At 27.0% G+C, this 24,521-nt stretch overlaps 1 protein-coding gene across 1 annotated transcript in view; it reads left to right on the plus strand.

Moving 5' to 3' along the window:
• Nucleotides 1–24,496, plus strand: part of LOC100202672 (DNA polymerase delta subunit 3) — a 54,127-nt gene extending 29,631 nt beyond the window's left edge. The window contains exons 11-15 of the mRNA XM_065787702.1: nt 3,217–3,266; nt 10,551–10,624; nt 10,759–10,833; nt 15,010–15,150; nt 24,149–24,496. Coding sequence (XP_065643774.1) covers nt 3,217–3,266; nt 10,551–10,624; nt 10,759–10,833; nt 15,010–15,150; nt 24,149–24,336 — 528 coding nt within the window. The 3' untranslated portion in view covers nt 24,337–24,496. The remainder of the gene's footprint in view (nt 1–3,216; nt 3,267–10,550; nt 10,625–10,758; nt 10,834–15,009; nt 15,151–24,148) is intronic.
• Nucleotides 24,497–24,521: the final 25 nt, after the last annotated feature.

The raw sequence follows: 24,521 nt of genomic DNA on the forward strand, positions 1-24,521 counted from the left end.
GCTTATGATTGGCAAAACATTTTTTCCATTTACCTTCTGTTATGCCAATATATCGTTTATCAGGTACATTCTTAGAGGAAACAACACATTTATATACCACATTTTTTGATAAACAACTTCCACTCATTGGACAATTCTTTTTTTTTTTACAATTACAATTTTCTGTAGTTTTTTCATTTAGGATTTCTTTTTTGTTTAACAAAGCATTATTGTGACTTTTTATAATTCTTTCCATATTTTTTGTGCAACTGTAGCTAACTTTAATTGTATTTCGATTAAAAATTTTATGTAATGCAAGAAATGCTTAACTGCTCTGTTCTTTTAAGAACATTGAGCACTCTATTTTGTTGGATACATTTTAAAGTTGTTTAAATGTATATTAGGCTCCTTATTAACATTTGTTGAGCACTCTTAATTGTATTTTAACATTCCGTGTAAATATGGAAACTAATAATTTCACTTACTCGTTGAAAAATATACCTACTCTAGATAAAAAAAGTTATATTATTTCTTTCATTGAAAAAGTTGAGCATTTTATTAAAAGAATTCTTTGGAAAGCCCATTTTTTCTTAATAACCAAACACAGATGATGTATTTAATAATAACCAAATTAATGATAATTATGGATTTAAAACAAAAAATACTCCATCTTTTATGCCTGATTTGGAAAATTTTGATAATGACCTATTGCATTTAGTTAAAACAATAAAGTTTCGCCCTATAAAAAACGAATTTCAAACATAATTAAAGTTAGATGTTAAAAAAATTAAAACAAACCCTTATATTTTGGTTTTTGCTGATAAACATTTACCAACTCAAAATTTTACGCGACAGTATTACTAGTTTTTATGAAAAAGCCCCTAAAAATTTGGAAAACGCAATTAATTTAGAAGCGCAAAGTATTGCTAAAAAAATAAACCTTGATAACAGAATCGAATCAACTGCCCCTGCCCAAACCTTCGTAACACTAAAAGACCATAAACCAAATTTTCAAAACAAACTTCCTTGTTATTGTTCCCTCAAAAAGTGAGATTGGACATGTAAGCAAAACTAAATTGGACAAAATTAATAATATTCTTAGAAATAAATTAAATTTGCAACAGTGGAAAAATACCACTGATGTTATAAATTGGTTCTCCTTAATGGAAAATAAAAATGACTGTACATTTATTCAATTTGACATTAATGATTTTTACCCCTCAATAACCGCAGATATTTTAGATAAGACAATTGAATTTGCAAAAAGCCACACAATTATTCCTGATGACACGATCTGTATAATAAAACATTGTAGAAAAACCTTACTTTATTTTAATAAGGAAACTTGGAAAAAAAAAAACATTCATGACTGCTTTGATGTAACAATGGGCAGTTATGATGGAGCAGAACTTTGTGAATTTGTTGGACTATATATTTTAGATTTGTTAGGAAAAATAGTCAATATAAAAGATTTAGGCCTTTATCGCGATGATGGTTTAATAGTAATGCATAGAAAATCTGGTCCACAGCTCGATAAAATTAGAAAAGATATTTCAAAATTTTTTTAAAATATTGGCTTTCAAATCAAAATAAACATAAACTTAAAAATTGTGAACTTTCTTGATGTCACATTTAACCTCTCTAATAATTTATAAAAGCCTTTTAAAAAACCAAACGATGAATTATTGAATATTAATATTAACTAAAATCATCCACCCCAAATTCTAAAACAAATCCTGATTTCAATTAATAACAGACTAAACCAAAACTCCTCTAATGAAAATGTATATAATTCCTCTAAACGAATATTTGAAGATGCCTTAAAAAAAGTGGTTTTGAAAATTTTGAACTAAAATTTGACCATGAAAAAAGGAATACAAAAAAACGAAATAGAACTAGAAATATAATTTGGTTTAACTCCCCCCCCCTATAAATTGGTTGATAAGCATTTCCCGCCCTCTAATAAATTACATAAAATTTTTAATCGAAATACAATTAAAGTTAGCTACAGTTGCACAAAAAATATGGAAAGAATTATAAAAAGTCACAATAATGCTTTGTTAAACAAAAAAGAAATCCTAAATGAAAAAACTACAGAAAATTGTAATTGTAGACAAAAAAACAAATCGTCCAATGAGTGGAAGTTGTTTATCAAAAAATGTGGTATATAAATGTGTTGTTTCCTCTAAGAATGTACCTGATAAACGATATATTGGCATAACAGAAGGTGAATGGAAAAAATGTTTTGCCAATCATAAGCAATCTTTCAAAAATAAAAAGTATTCAAAAGACACCATGCTGTCAAAATATATATGGGAATTAAAAGAAAAAAATATTGATGATTTTATACTGAATTGGTCCATCCTTAAATAGCGCCTGCATATAACAATATTTCCAAAAAATGCATACTATGCATATATACAAGAAAAATTTGAAATAATTACACATGCAAATCAAGAATGCTTATTAATTAAAGATCGGAATTAATTTCTAAATGTAGGCACAAAAATAAGTTTCTCCTAAAAAACTATAAAAATAAATGAGTTCAAATAATATTTTAAACATTAAATACCCTTTTTAAAAAAACATTTTTAAAAAAGCATAAGTAATCATTTCTAAAGAATTCTTTTTATAATAGTGTCAGCAAATTCCACAGTAAAATTTGTAAAAATTTACAGTAGTTAAGAAATTTGCGACTTCCTGTAATTTAATTTTTGGTATAAATTGAAGTTTTATTAATCTGATCATTCATTTCTGATGAATCTTTGTTGATGAATCACAGTGTGAAATGAAAAAAATTTATGTTAAGTGATTTTCTACAAAAATATGATTGCTCTGTTCTTTTAAGAACATTGAGCACTTATGTATTAGTGTACTACTATTTTGTAGGATACATTTTAAAGTTGTTTAAATATATATTTATATATATATATATATATATATATATATATATATATATATATATATATATATATATATATATATATATATATATATGTAAATAATGTTAGTGTATTTTATATATATATATATGTATATATATGTATGTATCTACATATATATATGTATGTGTATATATAAATATATATATATATATATGTATATATATATATATATATATATATATATATATATATATATATATATATATATATATATATATATATATATATATATATATATGTATATATATATAAAGATTGAATTTTACGAGTATAAAATATATAAATCTTTTAGGACTTTGAGAATTTTCTTTCAAGCAACAAAAGCTCATCAAAATCTAAAAGGTAATTAATTGCAATTATTTAAAACTTTGTCTATTTATTTTCTTATGTTTAAAATGGCACAGTGTTCATTTACTGTTAAGTTACTATATGTATCTTTGTGTTTTGTCTGAATCTCTGACGTGGTGTTTGCTCACCCGCAAGTTACTATATTTATGTTTGTGCTTAAATCTTATGCTAGAACCTCTGATGCTAGAACCTCTGAACTCATTTACCAACTAGTGCACAAACTGTAAAACCTTTATCTCCAGTATTCTGTTTAATGTATTGTTTTTCCTAATGCTTTTTAAAGTATTCTTATCAATGTTTTAAAGTGCTGCTTACAGGAAGTAACGTTTTTTAACTATTTCAGATCAGGTCAGGTTCAAGATCATGACAATCACCCAGTACTACCTGGCATATGCCCTGCTGCTTTGTAGGGTAGTTCTAAAATAAAGCATTACAAGGACGTAAAACAAGATTTTTTATTACATAAAATATTATTAAATATTAATAATGAAATTATTATTAAATATAAAAAATAACATATAAAATCGCTTATTACATCCTTGAGTGGCTTTAGTATTTCAACAGTAAACTTAACTTGTAGAAGCGTATAAGAATTTAGGTAAGTAAATAGTTTTAAAAAAAAACGTTCTTATTACATTTGTAATGAGTTTGGACTAATTATTATTTATAAAAACAATTGTTTTCAGCACTTTGCATTTCTTGTTAAATGAAATGTGTTAAAAAGTTATATAAATTAAGTTAATTTATTAAGCTTTCAACGAAGTTTACTACTCGAATTTCAATTAGTTTTCAGTGTAATGTCATCCAAATTTTATTGTAAAAAATGTGTGTTACAGCAAAGTTTTTTTTCATTATAGTGGCTGGTAGCGAAAGAGTTTAATAATAAATTTTCACAATTAATTATGACTAAATATTTCTAATTTTTGCAATTAATGATGACTTTATAAATATTTTACAATAATATCTAATAATATTTTATTAAATTATATTAAGTTTTTTTTAATGATAAACTCAACATGCTAAATCTTTCATAAAAAGTTTAAAAAAAAGTTTTAGGTTCAACTTCAACTTTTAAATAATAAAACTTAATTGCATGAATATTGAAACATATTATATAATCTAAAGGTTACTTTTTTCAATATGATACTTGATTTGTTCAGAGCATAATGTCTAGCCACAAGAAGAGCATTGTATGGAAGTATTTTAAGAAAGCAGATAATAATGTTGCTTTGTGTGATGTATGTGGGGAGACAACATCATGCAAAGGAGGAAGTCTGCAATGCAGAATCATTTGACATTAACATTTTTGTTGACTTTTTATTCGTTACAAGCCAAAGTATTAAATTCATTTATTCCGAATAAGTAAAAGTATTAAAATAAAACTTGTTTGTTATATATTCTTATAACAATTTACAATAGAAATCTCGACGTAAACTTATCAAATATCAATAATACAATTTTTAAGAAAAATTCTTCGGAACACTCTGGAACTTTAATTCGCTTAGTCAACATATTTTTTTAACCAATAGAATTTCTTTGTAGATGTGGCTGGTTTTTAGTGTTCTGGAATATTCTTTCTGCAACAAGATGTTTTGAGAACATTCTTGTTTAAGTATGTTTCCATCTTTTTCCACATAACAATTAGTTTTTAAAATTAACTTCATAACTTTAATCTTTACTAATCAAGTGTTTTTTCAAATAATCAAATAGTAGCGAATGCTTTAAAAACATTCACTAATATAGAAATATTTTTATATAAAAAAATTATATAAAATATAAAAATCAATATAAAAATGTTTGATTAGTAAAGATTAAAGTTGTGAGGTTAATTTTTTAGCGTATATTTTAAAAATTATTTGTTATGCAGACAAACATGGAAACATACTTAAACTTGAATTTTCTAAAAACATCAATGTGACAACTAAATATTGTATGCGTGATCAAAATTTGAGTGCGACTGCAAGCCTTTCCCAACCAAGCCTAGTGTAATATATTATTTTCAGTAAATTTTAGAAAAGCAGTTTATTTATTATGCATTATGATTAACAACAAAATATATAATAAAATAATTACATTATTATAATACATACAACGCATGTGTACACTATTACCAAAAAATAAGGACTTCATTCAAAAATGGTTAGTCAGTTAACCGACTACAGATGAGATGCTGTGCTTTATCTAAGAATAAATAAGGTTCTCTTTAAACATAAATCATGCCTAAAGTAAACCAAAATATTAAACAAAAAACCATCCCCACCACCTAAATGTTTCAATATTTTTTTCACAAATATTTGCAGTCTGCAAAGTAACTTTCAATCAGTTGAATCTCATCATCAATTGGAATTCAGACAGACTTGTTTTTTGTGAGACTAATTTTAATTCGACTGTTTTTTCTTCAAATCTCAGCACCTCTTCATTCTATCACCTTTCTCTTTGTTTTTTATCATTCTCCTTCTTCTCAAGACTGCGTTCATTCAGATGTAATTTCTGATCAAATTGACCATTCCCTCTCTGTCAATATTGTTGTTATTGGTGACTTTAATGCCCATCACACTGAATTGCTTGGCTCTAATACTACTGCACCCTGCACCACTACACCACGTACTCCTGCTGATACTAAAATAATAACTTTTATATTTCTTAATCTCTTACTCAGGTTTAATAGTCAACTTTGTGACTCCTTTTCCAGACAACCCTAATCACTTACCTTCACTCTTTAATTTGTCTCTGACCCTAGCTTAGTTTCTCCATGTTCTTCATTAAATAGTTCTGACCATGCAATGCTCTCTATAATTCTTTCATCTCGCACTTCTTCTTCAGACTCATCCTATCATAGCACTTATTACTAGTATCCTCAAGCTGACTGGGATTGTCTTCATGATTTTCTTCATGACGGTCATCACACTGATTAGCTTGGCTCTAACGCCACTTAGCCTGCTGGCACTAAAGCCTATAACTTCTGCATTTCTCAATCTCTTACTCAGATAGTTAACTTTGTGACTTATTTTCCTGACAACCATAATCATTTACCTTCACTCCTTAATTTATGTCTAGTCTTTGACCCTAGTTTGTGTTTAATTTTTCCTTGTTCTCCTTTAGGTGGTTCCGACCATACAATGATTTCTATAAATCTTTCATCTCATACTTCTTCTTCAGACTCACCCTATCATCACACTACTTACTACTAGTTAAATTTTTACTACCTTAAAGCTGAATGGAATACTTTTTATGATTTTCTTTGTGACGGTTAGCGGGCTGATGTCTTTTCTCTCTGCGATGATAAATGCACCTTCTATGTAACCTCCTGGGTCAAGGCAGGTATGGATGCTTTAATTCTTTTTTGCGGGTTCCAAGTCAAGCTTCATTCTACTCAACAGTTTTTAAGACATGCAGCTACTAACCATAATCATTTTTTTCATCTTTTTCAAAATAACTCTCTTGAGAACAATTCTCTTGAGGATAAATGCCTATTTATTATTGCAAGAAATTAATGTAAAAAGGCGCTGTCTGATGCTAAGCTCCATTATTTCTAGGTTAACAAATCTCGTATCTTATCTCAGAAAATAGGCTCTAGAGACTTTTGGACAATCTTCAACAGCGTTAATAACAAAGTTAAGTCTAACATATTATTTCAAATTCATGGGACTGATCTTATTTCCTCTCCCAAGAATAAGGCAGAACTATTTCCAAAGAAATTTGGCAGAAAGATTTTATGGCTATATTCTGCTAGTCCAGTTAGACAGGTTAACCCATTGTTAGACATTCAAATCACACCAGCTTTTATTGCTAAAATCTTAATTCTATGGCTTGTGTTCCAGACAACGTTCCTGTCATAGACTTACAAAAGTGTTCTCCAGAACTCTCTTCAATCCTCTCTAAATTATTTAATAAGTGCTTGACTGAATCTTGTTTTACTGTCTGCTGGAAAAAGGCATCTGTGGTTCCAATTTTAAAAAACCATAGAAAACATTATGACCCTTCCCACTATTGTCTGATAAGTCTTCTCTCTATTATCAGCAAAGTCTTTGAGTCTTTGATTAACAAATTTCTAACATCCCATCTTGAATAATTTGCTGTCAGACAATCAAGACGGTTTTCAATCTTTTCGTTCTGTGGCTGACTTGATAACTACTGTGACTGAAAGATTTTATTATCCATTAGATAGAGGCAGTGAAGCAAGGGCTATTACTCTTGACATCTAAACCTTTCGATAAAGTTTGGCATGCTGGTCTTCTTCAAAAGCTTGCTTCATATGGTATACCTGGGAAAGTATTTAAGATCATCAAATCTTTTCTTTCTAACCGCTCTATTAAAGTTCCCCTCAAAGACCAACACTCTTCTTCATCTCCAGTAACTTCTGGGGTACCTCAAGGTTCTATCCTTGGTCCTATTTTGTTTCTTATCTTCATTAATGATCTTCCTGACAACCTTACATAAAAAATGGCTGGACAAAAAGTCTTCTCTTTTTTATTGCTTAGGAATGACAGCTGATCTTGAATCTGATCTTAATTCTGTACAGTTCTTACAGATTGTGGCTTACAGTGGCTTGTAAACTTTAACTCCAACAAATTTAGTTATATACTACAAACAACTATCACCAATCAGCCGACATTCCAATAAAAATGAACGGCAACCCTCTCACTGAGTCCTTTTCTTTACGTCTTATTGGATTATTATTTTCTTTACGTCTTCTTGAATTATTATTTTCTTTACGTCTTCTTGGATTATTATTTTCTTTACGTCTTCTTGGATTATTATTTTCTTTACGTCTTCTTGGATTATTATTAGTCTAAAAACGCATTGTAAATGTAGTTGGACCTGCTTTATCTGCCAAGCTTAAGCCTCTCTCCTATTGTTGTAAAGTTGCATTACTCTTTTCTACAAATAATATCATGGTTGCTGCTCAAAGGAGGTATAGACTCTAGTTACATCAACCAAAACTTAATTTTTCTTGACTCATCATTCAGCAAAGTCACATTCTTTTACTGTATCTGTCCCTGCATGTTCTAAAAACTTTTATTTGTCAAGTTTTATTCATTGCACTTCAATGCTTCGAAACTCTCTCCCATTTTCATGTTTTACTGGCTTATACAACCTACAACTTTTCAAGTCATCTGTCAACTGTTTCCGTGCTCTTTAACTATATTCTTTGTTTTTTAGTAACTTTTAACTTAATATTAGTTGCTTGTAACCACTCCACTTTTGATTGCTCAACTTACCCCATACAAATTAAAAAAAAATTTTACAAATTTAAAAATTTTTTTTAAAAAGTTAACATTTGTTATCAATTTAGTTGTTAATTATGGCAGTTACAATTAGCGAAATAAGAAATATGTTTAGAGAAATGTTCGCTGAGTATAAGAAAGACATAGAGTTACTAATAAAACAACAAGAAGAAAACGTTCTTAAAGTCATTAGTGGGAGTGAATTAGAATTAAAAAAAAAATTTCTAATTGCAAACAATTTTTTGAACACAATAAGTTTATTTAATTTATTTTATAAATTTATTTAATACACAATATATTTGTGTAAAATTTACACAAATTTATATGACATTTATAGAATCATAAAAACTTAATATCCACTACCGTTAAACAACTACCATGCCTTAGTGGTGTAGCGGTAGAGCGCTCGCTTCATAAGCGAGAGGTTCCGAGTTCGATCCCCACCATGTCCTTGGTAATACCTCGCTCAACTTTTTTCTCTGCGCAGCACCTTTGTTTGTCAAGGTTTGTGTTTTGGAGTTATAGAGTTAAGAGTGGGTTATAACCACAATTAACTAGCCTCCTCGTTTGAAGTGGCCTTATTGACTTAGGGAGGTGAATTAACAAAGATAAAAAAAAGTAAAAAAAAATAAAATTATTAAAAAGAAAATTGAAAAATTTGTGTAAATATAAAAAAAGTAATATAAACGTTTAAATATATTGTTTGCAAAAGTATAATTTTTTCTCTCAATAGCATAACTATCATTGTAACTAAAATGAAAAATAAAAAGTCATTTTTATAAAAAAATATGAATTAATGAAAAATATGAATAATCATAATCTGCAATGCTTTTTTAAAGGCACTTTAGTTGCAAACAAAGAAATTTAAAAAGAGCGCGGATTGGAATGCACATGTTTTTGATTAGATTGGACTAACTGATAAATATAAAATTGATACACTCTAAATTATATTTATAAAATATAAGATTGTTTAACTGATTAAAATTATTACACTTTAAATTATTGCATAATAATTTTTATTTTATGTAATGAATTATATAATTTAAAAATTATATAATTCATTACATAAAATCCTGTCCAAGGCAACAGACTTGTTATAATTTTCAACAACAGGACTGAGTAAAGAGCAAAAGATAGAAGCGAGTTGGTCTTTATACCAAGACTAAATACAAATCCAAGAAGAAAGTCTCCATAACAACAATCATAACTACAAATCCAAGGAGAAAGTCTCACAAAATCTAAGGAGAAAGTCTCACCAAATCCAAGAAGAAAGTCTCCATAACAACAATCATAACTACAAATCCAAGGAGAAAGTCTCACATTTTTGGCTTATACAAAAACTATAAAATCAATTTCATCCATTCATTTTGTACATTCATTCTTTTACTTATACATAATGATAATAATGATGTCATACATGTCAGACATGTATCCTGTTTAAATCATTTTTTCGTAATAAATAGTGTACTTAAATCTGTATTTATTTATTTGCAATTAAATGTGTTGTACTTGTATGGTAATCAAGGTGGCATGCAACAACAGTGAGGATCTTGGACAGAAAATTTCATATGAATGAAGTATTAGAAAGTCTTTTACAAACATCAGTTCAATAGCAGTTCTGAGCTGAATTTTTATCCAATTTGAAATTTTAAAATTTGCCAACCCAACAGTTTATAACAAAACATTCTTGATAAACCGATTATCATGGATATAGATCATTGTCATAGATACCATATTTAATTGTATTGAATAACACATAATACTATTTACTATATAATAAATATATTATGCATTTGCTTTATACTTGGGCATAGGCGCATTTACCATAAGACAAATCTAGGCAACTATCTAGGGGCATCAACCTAAAAGGGGCGTCTAATTTTTTACTCTTTTGTTAAACTGCTTTTACAAATTATAGGGCAATGAGTGTTCATATGCCCAAGGGCACATTAGCCACGAATGTGACTCTGTGCTTGGGAAATAAATTTAGTATAATAAAAGTTTTATAAATATTATTTTTACTTTTAAGTAATTAAAATTTTTATTTTAGTGAAACCAAAAGTAAAAAAACAAAGAAAATAAATAAAACCATCAAGGATGAAGATGAAGATGTTGATGTAGAAAGTGAGTAGAGTTATTCCAAAGTTATTTGAATATTTATAGATATATAAATATATTATAGGTATATATTCAGAATAGAGTCTTAACATTCATACACTGTGATCATTTATTTTAATTTTTCCAAAAATTATTTCCAGTTGTAACAACCACACCTGAAATACCTGAGTTGAAAGTGAAGAGAAGAAAGAAAGTCAAAAAAGATGTAGAAAATGGTAATTTTTAATGGTGCTTTTTAATTGACTATAGATAGTTTAAACAAATATAAATTTTTTAAATTAATTTGTGACTTCAATACAAATATACGAATACAATATAAATATAAATATATGTATACAATTTTTAGAAAATTTTTACAGCTAATTTGACATCTATAATTTGTCAATCTATGTTTTGAATCTATGCTAATGGCTTTGCCGTTCACTTAAAATTGTGTATATCTATTCACTGAAAATTGTGCACATCTGTTTGCTGAAAATTGTCTATAATGAATATAAAAAATCCAAAACTTGAAAGACTACACAAATTCTAACTCTCAGAATCCATAGCACTTTTTTTGCAAACAATAGGCTATTGGCAGGTGTTAAAGTAGAAAAAAAAAAGCAGATGGAACTGTATTGAGAAGTTTAAAGATCCATAAGAATGAGGTTGAGCACCCACTGCTCCCCCAATCTGGTGTATATCCCTTTGTGCCAACAGATTTTTCCTGTATAAGACCATTTATTGGTCACTGGTGACAACTAAATTATCATGTTTATTGTCTACATTCGTTTGGTTATATTGAATATTAAATGCTATTAAATGTATTATGCTACAAATTGAGTGATGTTTTGAAATAAATATAACATAAACCAGAAATAATTATGTTCTATTTTGTCCTGTATATGGCTTAACAATATTGTTATCAGAAGAATGTATGTTGGCTAATTCTATTTAATAATCAACCATAACTGATAAACCCTGATCATTTATCAAATGAAGTTAAGAAGTTAAGAACACATATTTTATTTTATTTCTTGGCTGCAAAAATGGGTCAAAGTAGGTCGAGGTGTATTTTTCATCCAAAGATTTTATGCATTAATTAAAATTTCTCACTTTTTTTTTCAGCCTCTGATAAAAGCAGTATTGGTGTAGTGGTAGAGCACTGGCCTTGTAAGCGAGAAGTTCCGAGTTTGATCCCAACCCATCCCTGGTAGTATTGCGCACAACTTGTTTCTCCACGCAGCGGTCTTTTTCGTTAAGGTTCGTGTTTTGGAGTTGTAGAGTTGAGAGAGGGTTGTAACAACAACTAAAGTAGCCTCCTCTACTGTAGTGGCCTTCATGGCCTTGGGGAAATAAAAAGAATAAAAAAAAAGATGGCTTAATCAGAGGTTGATTTATGCTTTTTGAAATATCTTGGAAAATACTGTTTTCAATGCCCAGTTCCACCTCAGAATCTTTGGAACCTATGGTATTATATATGATGAAAAAAATATATGGAAAAGGTATGAGGGATAAGATTACTTGAATTTCTTTGACATTGTGGAACATCTTTTAATTGAAGAACTTCTGAAGTTGGTTTAATTTCTTCTAATGCATCATGCATTGATGCCAGTTCTTCAAGAATTGATACATTTGCAAGTTTTTGTACAAGACCTTAAGATTTCGCTCTCTCTTTTTAGTTATGCAATAGATATGATATGTTTGGTGCATCAAATGAATCGTAAAATCATGAAATGAGAATGAAAAGCTGTATAGTTGTGGAAAGCCATCTTCACCATTATCCTAAAATAATGAGTCTACACACTGTGTACTGAGAACTTGTCCAATATCAAAAAGTTAACCTTTTCCACCTCAACTGTTGCAGCATAAAACTCTCCATTGATTTTAGATGACTAAGTGCTGTACAAAGCATATAGAGTATTTATCTTGAAAAGGCTCATTATAGCATATGTTTTAACAGCATCATTTATAGCAAGTTCAAAATGCTGGTTAAAACAGTGCCATTTGATTAACAGAGGAAACTTCTGCTTCAATTGTGTGAAGACACTAGTATTTGATCTGGTCATAATGGAAGCATCACTATAAAATCCTAGTAGTATGTTGGATAAATAATGATCCATAAATGATCTAATTCTCTACAATTTCTGTAGCATTGATTGCATTCAACGTAAGTAATTCCACAGATGTTAGTTAGAGAATCATCAAGTCCATTACTAAGCTATATAATTAAGCAAGCTTTCCTGGATGAGCTTTTGCTTTCGTCTGTTAGCATCATCATTTTAATTTAAAAATATACATAAATATAAAAGAATAGGGAAGTCACATTATAAAAGTATAAAATGTATAATATAAAATATGTTTTAGCACTTTGTCTCAGTATGAGACACGTAGCCCTACTTAAACAGTCCAATCCTTGTGTTCTTTACAAATTTTAAACAGTCTAATCCTTATGTTCTTTGTATTCTTTGCTAAATTTAAACAGTCCAATCCTTGTGTTCTTTGCAACATTTGAGGTAAATCATTTCTTAAAATAAGTTAAAAATTCTCTTGATCAAAATCAGTTTTTTTGATGTATAAATTCTAAGCAATACATACAAATGTAGTGTTCTAAGCATTGAAACAAGCAAAAAAATATATTTTTGTTTTTTTTATTAAATGTTTGTGTTAAAAATTGTTTACATTTTCACAACTAAAAATCTTTTCCACAATAGAAAAGCAATTGAGAAAGCAATCAATATGGAATCCATCTAGAAGACAATGAGAATTGCTGCACCAATTTTCAATGTTAGAAATATTTAATACATGTTTCTACTATTTTAGTGGCTTGACATTTCCTTACAATTGGAAGTGGTTACTCAAAATTCCCACCCATATATATAACTTTTTCACTAAATAGAAATTTATTCTTCCAAAGATTTTGTAATAGCCTGTTATACAAATATAAATATAAACTAACTTTCCTTTTGAAATCAGTTGCATACAAAATTTGGAGTTACATTGTCATAAAATGTGCAGTCTTTAGAAGAGACTCGGTAACTCCTGCTGCAGTATCTTTGTTGAAGTGACAACCACATCTGATTGTCCAATTGATCTGAGTGTCCAATGTCCTTGATATATAATTGCTATTCATGAGTTTTATTGTTTGATTGTTTTCATATTATTTTTATTTTTTAAATAACAACAATTATTTTAAGGCCTCAATATGTAACTGATAAACTAATAGTATTACACTCATCAATTTGATAGACAAAAGGTGATTAATAATTATTCATGGTAGCTAATTAATAAAAGTTATGTAAAATGAAAATAAAGCTTTATTTTTATAGTCAGAACAAAAAATTCAAGATGGTTGCTGTTTACAAATAGCACAAAGGACTAGAACAATTTTTTTGTATTGTGTTCAAGAAGGTTTGCTCAAAAAAATAAAACTAAAAAAATAAACACTAAGTGTGATTTCTGCAAAATTGTTGTAAAGTTCAACTTGGTGTTTGTGTTTAAATTCTTTAAATCCTCATGTTTAAATCCTATTGACCCGTAAAATTGCTTAAAACAGTTCAACTTTTATTTACGGTTATGACTTATTAGTTGAGAAAAATTAGGCTTGTGGAGAATAATTAGGAACACTTTGTATTTTTTTCTACCTGCCTCTGTACCAAGCTAATTATCATACCATGATCTGCTTTGAAAAGTTTAGGTTAAAGTTTGGAGTTAAAAATTCAAAGTATACATACAAAATTGAAATATTTTTAAAAATTTTGAACTTAAAAATATGCCAAATGTCAACCATTAGAAGCTCAACTACTCTGTTTATATTTTATTGTTATTTTAAAAATCAAAAATTTTAATATCAAAAGTATAGTAATATGATATTATAAATATTTTAAAATTTACACCAAAATAATTTTATATTAAAAAAAAAATTACATAATGTAATATGAGAGTATATAAACATACTATATTGTATTTTAACTTTCACAAGGTATATTATAACTCTGCAAACTTTGATAAATTAATAAAGCATAGAAAAAAAATCTCATTATTCAACAAAAGGTCATAAAAGTTTATTGTTAGTTCATAATAACCTTTGCATCTATTGACATCAGTAATATTTTCTCATGTTTTAAAAAAGATGTCAAATTAATATTACTATCAATCAAACTACTACCAAATTTACTATTGTTATTTAGTTGTATTCTGTTACATTTAATATTAATTATGTTATATTATATATGTGCTATATTGTATAATGCAATATTTATATTGATTTAACTAGAATAATTTTTAATATAATTTATATATTATTTTATATCATTAATTTTTGATCCTCATAATGTTGTTTTTTTATAAGTTTTTTGTTGTATTAAGTTTTAATGTTTTTTGTTGTATGGATTTGTAATTTTTTTATTCAGACCTAAACCAACAACATCTGAGTTTTGACTCAACTCAAGAAAAAGATGAACCTGTTTGTAATAATTCTTCAACAGGTAAAAGACGGGGGCGTCGAAACGTTCTCAAATCAAAGCAATTCTTTGGAGATGATGGATACATGAGTTTGTAGTTTTAGTTTTTTTTTAATTTTTTTTTTTTAAATTTAAATAATTTTGATAATTTAATTAATGTTTTAAATAATAATACAACTCTTTCTTCAAAAACATATTTATTATATAACATATACAACATATATTTATATAACATAAAATAAATATATTTATTAAACATAAAACAAGTTTTGATAATTAAAGAATAATCAATGTAAAAAATTTTTACATTTAAAAAATGTCTAGAGTTATAGCAGCAAACGAAATAAATTCAATAAAAATTAAATAAAAAATAAATGTAAATAAAAATTCTAATTTAAATTTTAAAAGAACTTTTGATATATATAAATATGGACTTGAAGTTGGTAATGTTTGCTAAATGATACTGATTAACTTTATGGGTGAATTTAAAAAAAAAAAAAAATTAAATGCATATTAGGGTATTTTATTCCTGACAAATTTTTGGGAGTGTTACTTGCTTAATAAGTTAATTATGTTACTTGCTTAATAAGGTAATTATTAGATAAAAAATTAAAATAAAGTTATTTTACTTTGTTATCAGAAGAGCATTTGACCAAATTTTTTGAAAAGTTAGTCACTGTCTAGACGTTGTCTTATTAAAAGTACGACAATTAAAATATATATATATATTAATTATAATTTAATCACAATATATTCTTCACTTAAATAAATTGCTGTAAGGTAGTTAGTTATTAATTACTAATTAGTTTTGATTTCAAAATAAATGGAATTCGCTTTCTGTGTTGATCAACAATTTCCAAAAGAGACATTCTTCTTGATTTTTTCTCAACATACATACATACATACATACATGGTAAAAGAATTCATACATACTATGGTAAAAATTTATTAAACAAAAAAATTATTATTATTAAATAATTGTGTTAAAATTGAATAAAATTTGGTGTATAAATTACATGAGAACTAAATCATATAAAAAGCTGTCACAAAATAGTAACTAAAGTTTGTTGAACAAAAGTTTAAAATTTATCTATGTTTTATTTAAGTTTTTAAATGTACAGTGTTTTCACATGTCAATAAAATAAAGTAACAACAGTTAAAAAATTAGTTTGTTCCTTATATACATTATTTAAAAGTATTTGATTTTTGGGCCTGTTAAATCATGGGCGTGTTAAATCTTGGTATGTTAAATCTCAGGTGTGTCAAATATTAGGCGTGTTAATTTTGGTACTTAAATCTTGGCGTGTTAAATTTTGGGTGTATTATCTATTTTATCAGTCATAAGATATTAAGAAAATATTTATTAGAGAAATCTCTTTTAATATGTTTTGGGTTAAAAAGATTTTTTTTTCTATATACATCTGTGGTGTATTACAAACCAAACAAAAGATGTTTGTTAGGGTGGCTCTTAAAACAACATTTTTGAAAAAAACATGTTCCTACCCCTTTACTTTGTTCTATATAATACTAAAACACTAGGTTTAAAATTTTTTTGAACAAAAAATTATTTTAGGGGTAGCTCAAGACCCTTAAAAATTTGACTGGTCCTTAAAGTTTTGAAAATAAAAGTTCTTCTTAAGTATGTCAACCTGGTACTCAAAAGAAGCGAAATTATATAAAAACTTTAAAAATAATAATCAATTTACAAAACAATAACTTTTTTCTTAAATAAATGCACATAAACCATTGTTTTTGAGCTGAAAATAAAAAAGTCATTATTTTCAAGTTTTAAAAAAATAGTTTTTTTAAACATGCTTTTTTTGTAAAGTGATTACTGTTTTTGAAGTTTTTATATAATTTTGCTTCTTTTGAGTACCTGGTTGACATACTTTAGAAGAACTTTTATTTTTAAAATTTTAGGGACCAGTCAAATTTTTAAGGGTCTTGAGCTACCCCTAAAATAATTTTTTGTTCAAAAAAATTTTAAACCTAGTGTTTTAGTATTATATAGAACAAAGTAAATGGGTAGGAACAGGTTTTTTTCAAAAATGTTGTTTTAAGAGCCACCCTAATGTTCATTCGTTATTTTGAGCTCTAAACATGTAATTTATTTATGTATATTATTTATCTGCTTATTATGCTAATTTATGCTACATGTTGTACATTTATGTCAAATCATCACATACATTTTACATGTACATTTCAAATGTTATGGTCCATTTTAAATGTTATGGCCACTAATATCTGCTTTATGTCATATTTAAGTTTTTAGAAAAATGTCTGTAAAATAGATTTAAAAAAATAATTTAAAACCTTTTAAAATAGATTTTACAGACTTTTACGCCATTATTTGTACCGACATTTAAAATAGATTTCACAAACTGATAAAATAAATTTCACAGGCTGATAAAATAGATTTCAAAGAATGATAAAATAGACTTTTACACTATTATTTGCGCAGACTTATAAACTATTATTCTTAGACTAACAGTAAGCAACCCATAAAATGGGTCAATAATGATTGTGATGTCATAGATATAATAATGATTCTGATGTAAAGAAACATTTAGCAGTTTAAATTTAAATAAAATTACGTTGTTAAATTAGCTAGTTTATGAGCTAAAAGATTTATTTGAAAATGGTAAGCATCTAAAATTTATAAATTTTGAAAACCTTTAAATAAGGTTATCTAAATCAGACATTTTTATTTGTTAATAGTAGAGCCCTACTGGCTTTATTTAAAAATTTAACAAGATTTCACATAATTATAACAATCAATGTTGCGCAACCAGATATTTTAGAATTCCCAGATTAACTATAAAGCTCATGCAAACAGAATTCATAATTTTACTGTGGAAGAATCAATTTTTTAGAGAGTTTTTAGTTTATCAATGATAGCTTTTAATTGTATGGCTAATGCAATTATAAATAAAATATTAATTATTAGTATCATAATAAAAAAAATAGTAAAACAAAAAAAAATATCAAAATAAAATAAGTTTGTCCAAATAATATAAAATAATAAATATCAATTATGAAAGTATCAATTATGAGTTATGAAAGCAAATCAGTAGTTTTAAGAAGTTATTTTGTTTAATATTTATTAATATTTGATTTTACTTAAAGGTACATTTGGTAATAAATGAAATAAATAAAAAAAAGTTAAAGATAAATAATAAAAGTTGTTAAAATAATTATTGAATATGTATTATATGAAAAAAAGGCTTAAGTAATAAATAAAGTCACCAATAATAGGTGGTAAAAAGAAAAATCAACTTACTGATGATGCCTTTTTTGATATAATATTAAAATTTAACTTATAGTGAAAAACATGGTACATGTTAGAGGGGAAAATCCCTTCCAACATGTACCAAGTTTAGAGTTTTTAATAAAAAAAGGTGTTATAGAAGTGCTATAACATCTGTGAGGTAATCATAGAAGTGCTATAACACCCTCATTAATATAGAATAATACCCTCGTTTTAAAAAAATATTATTTGATCGTGATTAGTTGCGCTTTCAGTAAGTTAGACAGACTTCCAATGCGTTGTTTAAAATTATCTGCTTTATAAAACTTCATTGTTTAAAGTTTTCTTATATTGTACCCTGGGTAAGTCAGACCATCAAATTATTAACTTGTAAGGGTGCTTTGGGGTGCTTTTTTAGCGAGCCTTAGGTAAAAAAAATGCCTAATTAAGACTTTTATTTTGAATTGAATTTAAGTACTTATAATGCAATAAAATAAAGTTTAATTAAACACCTGCAAAATTTGCAATAAAATAAAATTTAACAAAACTGCAAAATTTGCAATTTTGATGTTCATAATCAATTTATTTTACATAATAAATTTTTTTTTAATTGTGTAAAAGTTTATTAAATTTCAAAATTTAAGTAATTGGGGTTTCAGAGTTTTACTTCTTAATTGTTCCATTTAATTGATGTTTACCTTATAAGCTCTCCATGCTGTTATTAGGAAAGTTTGTATCTGAAAGATGTTAGGTAGGATTTTTTATTTATAACTACCCCTCCCATCTTATAAATTGAGAACCTTAAATTAATCACACCCTACCTTTTTTCCCCAAATGCAACTTTTTGTTTGCAGCCTTTGAATCAAGAAACTATTTGATTGTTGTTGAAGTGCCTCACTTGATCAACACAATCATAAAAGCTATTGATAATGGAAATTAAGAAAAATGTGTTTTATTCACAGCAATTGATGTTAACTGATATTAATTTTTTATGTTTTTATAAACTTTATTGTTAAAAGTTATATTTTTAAAAAAATAACGAAGTTTTTTTCAATTTTTCTCATTACTAACAATTTTGTTTAAAGTAGCCAGAAATTTACTGAAAAAAATATTAAATACAGAAGGTAATGATTAATCTTTTTGTTTTCTTTAATTTTCAACTGTTACTTTTCAAATGTGTTTGACTCCTGTTATTAATAATACCTAGAAAAAAGAGGATTATTATTAATACCTAGTTATTATTAATACCGCTTATCATTAATACCTAGTAAAAAGAGGTAAAAAGAGGGGGTAATAGCCTCTTCCTTCATTTTTATTCAAGAGGAGGGTCACTCCCCTCACCCTTCCCCTTTAAATCTCTAACCCTGGCTGTTTTAGTCCCTCCCCCTCAAACTGATACGACCTTTCTACGCTACTGAATAATATTGTACTTTATATTTTGAAACATAGTGTGTTCAATAAGTTTTTTATGTATGTTTACAGTTTACTAATATACTATATTAATATCATTTCAGTTAATTAAAATTAAAGTAAACAAGGTTTAAGGTATTGCCTCTTACTTTTAATCTCTTTTCCATATTTAAAAATATGATATGATGATGTTAGTATGTATATTACTAAATTAATTCATACAACAGTTTTAGCTTAGGATATTATGGGTAGAAAGTCACATTGCACGTCAGCTGAGCTCTTAGTAATTCAATAGTTTAAAAGCAGTGGAAATTCTTATAGAGAGATTTCAAGAATAACTAAACGTTCTGTTGGAATGGTTCAAAACACATATAAAAGCCAGAAAAGAGTTTTGTCATAAATATTTTGCATTGACTTATAAGAAATGGGGCACAGTTTTATGGACAGATAAATCTAAATTTAATATTTTTGGATCAGGTGGTAAGCAGTTTGTCCGACCACCAAATAAAGAGTTTGACCCACATTAAACTTGGTGGTGGAAGCATTATGGTGTGGGGATGTTTCTCGTTATCTGGTATCGGTCCTATCTATTTAATAATAGACACTATGACAGCTGATATTTATACTAATATACTTGAAGAAATAATGCTTCCTTATGCTGAGGATAACATGCTGCTGCTCTGGGTATTTCAATAACATAGCGATCCAAAACATATAGCTTCTATCACAAAGAGATGGTTCCAAAATAATAGTATAAGACAATTGGACTGGCCAGCACAACGGCTAGATTTAAATCCAACAGAAAATTTATGGAAAATTGTAAATGATGAGGTAGCAAAATAAAAGCCTCGGAACAAAAAGGTGGGGAGGTTGGTAATTTTTCTGTGGGAGGCTGTAAAAACATCATGGTACGCTATTCCACTATCAACATGCCATAAATTGGTTAACAGCATGCCCAAAAGACTAATAAAAAAAAAATAATAATAAAGGACATGCAACTAAATTTATGGTAATTTTTGTAAATATTGTATGAAGTGATCGAAAAATGTTTTTCAGAAGAAAAAAAAGTTTGTTTTTGTTCTTGTTTTTAAATAGTTTTGTTAAATATTTGTTTTATAAACATTGGATTTTCTTGATTTTTTCAAATATACAATCAAATTAACCATTTCTGTATTTATTATTTTTTCCAGTAAATTTCCGGCTACTTTAAACAAAATTTTCAGTAACATGAGAAAAATTGAAAAAAAGTTCATAATTTTTAACAATAAAGTTTATAAAAACATAAAATTAATATCAGTTAACATCAATTGCTGTGAATAAAAAGCATTTTTATATGTATATTACAATATGTATATATACAAGGTATTAAAATAACATTGTTACCATGATTACATTGTTACCATTGTTACCATGATTACATTGTTACCATTGTTACCATGATTACATTGTTACCATTGTTACCATGATTAGCATAACAAAAATTGCTATTAGCATAATAAATACAACATTGTTGTACAAAGTAATACAAAATCAATAGGGTGAATTAACAAAAACACGTAAAAACGGGTTTTGCAATGTTACCAGTAAACAAGATTAGTCTAGTTTAATTTAGTATAATCTAGTCTGGATGCGTTGAATTTATGTTTTTTCTTCTTAATGCTTGGTTAATGGTCAGTAAAGTAAATGTTAATGGTCAGTAAAATAAATGTTAATGGTCAGTAAAGTAAATTTCAAATCAGTGAAAAATAGAAATAAAAAACAATTTATTAATTATTATATAAGTTTAATCGTATAAATTTTTTTTCTATGTGTCTTTATTTACATGAGAGTATGTTTGATATACAAAAGTACATTTTTTAATTGGAATATATCTATAGACGCAATCATATTTTTGACATTAAAAGATGGAAATTAGTAATGCGTATGTCCTCCATTTCACTGGATCACCTCAAAAATTCTGCTTTTCATTGACTCCACTAGTCGTTGAAGTGTAGTTTGATCCAACTCGTACCACGCTTCAAGGATTTTACACTTTAACTCAGTAACAGTTTTAAATTGGTGTCCGGCTGCTTTAGCGTCATAAACTTTTCTTTATAGCATTCCCCACACGTCCTCGATTGGATTTAAGTCCGGGCTACAAGTTGGCCATTCGAGAACCGGGGTGTTGTGGTCTTTAAACCATTTCATAGAATGCCTAGATGTGTGAATTGCAGCATTATCTTGCTGAAATATGGCATAACCGTCCGTGTTTTCATCCATATAAGTTATGAGAACATCATCCAACATTTCTGTATACTTTATCAATTTCATTTTAGGTAAACCACAACACAGAGTCAATTTTCCTAAACAAGAAAATCCACCCCAAACCATTAAACTTCCTCCTCCATAATTTCGTTTTGTTTGTGGGTCATTTATTCTTCTTAGATCGTGCCAATAACAACTGTAAGAGTCCGGACCATCTAAATTGAACTTTTTTTCATCTGAAAATATTACGTTTTGCCACTATTGAGTCCAATGCATACGGTTTTTAGCAAACTGTAATCTAGCAATTTTATGGTGTATTTTTAACATTGGTTTTTGATGTGGTTTCGTCCACTTTACGTTTGGTGTTGTACGTAGAATATGTGCAACATGTTTATAGGTGACAGGCAATAACAATTTATCCTTTATTTGTGTTGTATTCAATTTATTTTTGGTTGCTTCGAAGCGAATTCGATTAATTTGCCGATTTGTTAATACTTTGTTGCCGTTTGTTGCTTTTTTTACATCGTAATTGTCACCTTTTGCAATGTAGTTTCGTACAACATGATCAGATCTTCTAATTTTTCTTGCTATTTCTCGTATAGAGAGTGCTGGTGAGATTTCTGAGCCACGATATAAATTAATTTGTATTTTTTCAGCACCTGTCAAATACTTTCCTTGAGCCATTTCGTAAAATGCAACAAAAATGATACTGGCAGAGCAAAAGATCAAATTACACTAAAATTTATCAATTTATTTGTGTAAAAGTGATTAAAAATCAATAATTACCGTTATTAACCTGATTGCGTCTATAGATATATTCCAATTAAAAAATGTGCTTTTGTATATCAAACATACTCTCATGTTAATAAAGACACATAGAAAATTTTTTTTTGTGGTTTTTATTAGCCAACAACACAACAATTATTTTGATAATAACTTGCATGCATACCAGTTGACAATACATAGAAAAAAAATTAAGATAAAGAGAAAAAAATTGATGCGTCTAAACGAATATGCCTCAGTGTATATATATATATATATATATATATATATATATATATATATATATATATATATATATATATATATATATATATATATATATATATATATATATATATATATATATATATATATATATATATATATATATATATATATATATATATATATATATATATAGTTCTATAGTTTGTTGGCTTTAGGAAGAGCGGAAGGAAAAACGCAAATTTAATTGACCAGAATGTTTTTAAAAACATTCTGAATGTTTTTATAACATTTTGAATGTTTTTAACAATATAAACAATGTTTTTATTTTTATTTTTTTTAATAAAATGTTTTTATTTTTATTTTTTTTAATAAAATGTTTTTATTTTTATTTTTTTTACTGTAAATCATGCGCGGAGTGTTGCTACATCGACTATCTTATAGCCTGACTCGCAAGGGAGTGCTGCTACATCGACTGACAAATAGCCTGACTCGCAAGGGAATGCTGCTACATCGACTGACAAATAGCCTGACTCGCAAGGGAGTGCTGCTACATCGACTGACAAATAGCCTGACCCGCAAGGGAGTGCTGCTACATCGACTGAGGGTTTGGTTGGGGCAGGCAGTCTATCATTATTAAAAAAAAAAAATTCCGGTCTTGCATTTTAATTTTTACTTTTTGTCAACAAAATATCGAAAAAACTTTCGGACAACATCTAAGGTTTCTATATATATATATATATATATATATATATATATATATATATATATATATATATATATATATATATATATATATATATATATATATATATATATATATATATATATATATATATATATATATATATATATATATATAAATTCAAAGGTTTATATTATTTTATTTGCGTTATTTGCTTAAGAAATTGATTTTGGAAGAAATCAATTTTACAGTGAAAAATAGAAATGATAAACAATTTATAAACTAAAATTCAAAATGTTATTTTAGTAAGTTATAAATAAAACTATAAACAGAAAATAGACAAAAAGTTATTTGCAATATTTAAGTCAACTTTTGTAATTTAAACCGTTTTTCCTAAATATATATATATTTTATATTTTTTTAAGTTTTACTATTTAAGTTTTTGCTAAATGTTTGAATTAATTACTTTTTTTATTTTTTTATGGCATAAGTCATTGAGGTATTGTTTTTCATAGTTACTCAAAACTATTATGAAGTGGAATCGTTTAGTGAAGAAAGCGATTCTGAAACTCAACAGAAAAAAATTGCGGACGCTAATGAAAAGACAGCAGCTGATGATAAAAAAACAGAAAAAACCTCGATTATCACTAAACAAAAACCTAAGCAACAAGCTTATTTGAATAAGTTTTTTAAAAAAAAGTAACTGTTTTAAATTAGCCATTAGTTAGACGTTTCTGAAATAAAATTTGACGTTAAAGAAGCAATATTACGTTGGAACGTTGCTGCCGTTAAAAGAAAATTTTTGAATAGATTTAAAAAATGACTTGTGTTTTGTTTATTAAGAATATTTTATTTTAGAAAAATGTTTAGTTTTTATTAAATTAAATT

The sequence above is a fragment of the Hydra vulgaris genome, chromosome 01 (genome assembly GCF_038396675.1).
Source record: "Hydra vulgaris chromosome 01, alternate assembly HydraT2T_AEP".
Taxonomy (NCBI): domain Eukaryota; kingdom Metazoa; phylum Cnidaria; class Hydrozoa; order Anthoathecata; family Hydridae; genus Hydra; species Hydra vulgaris.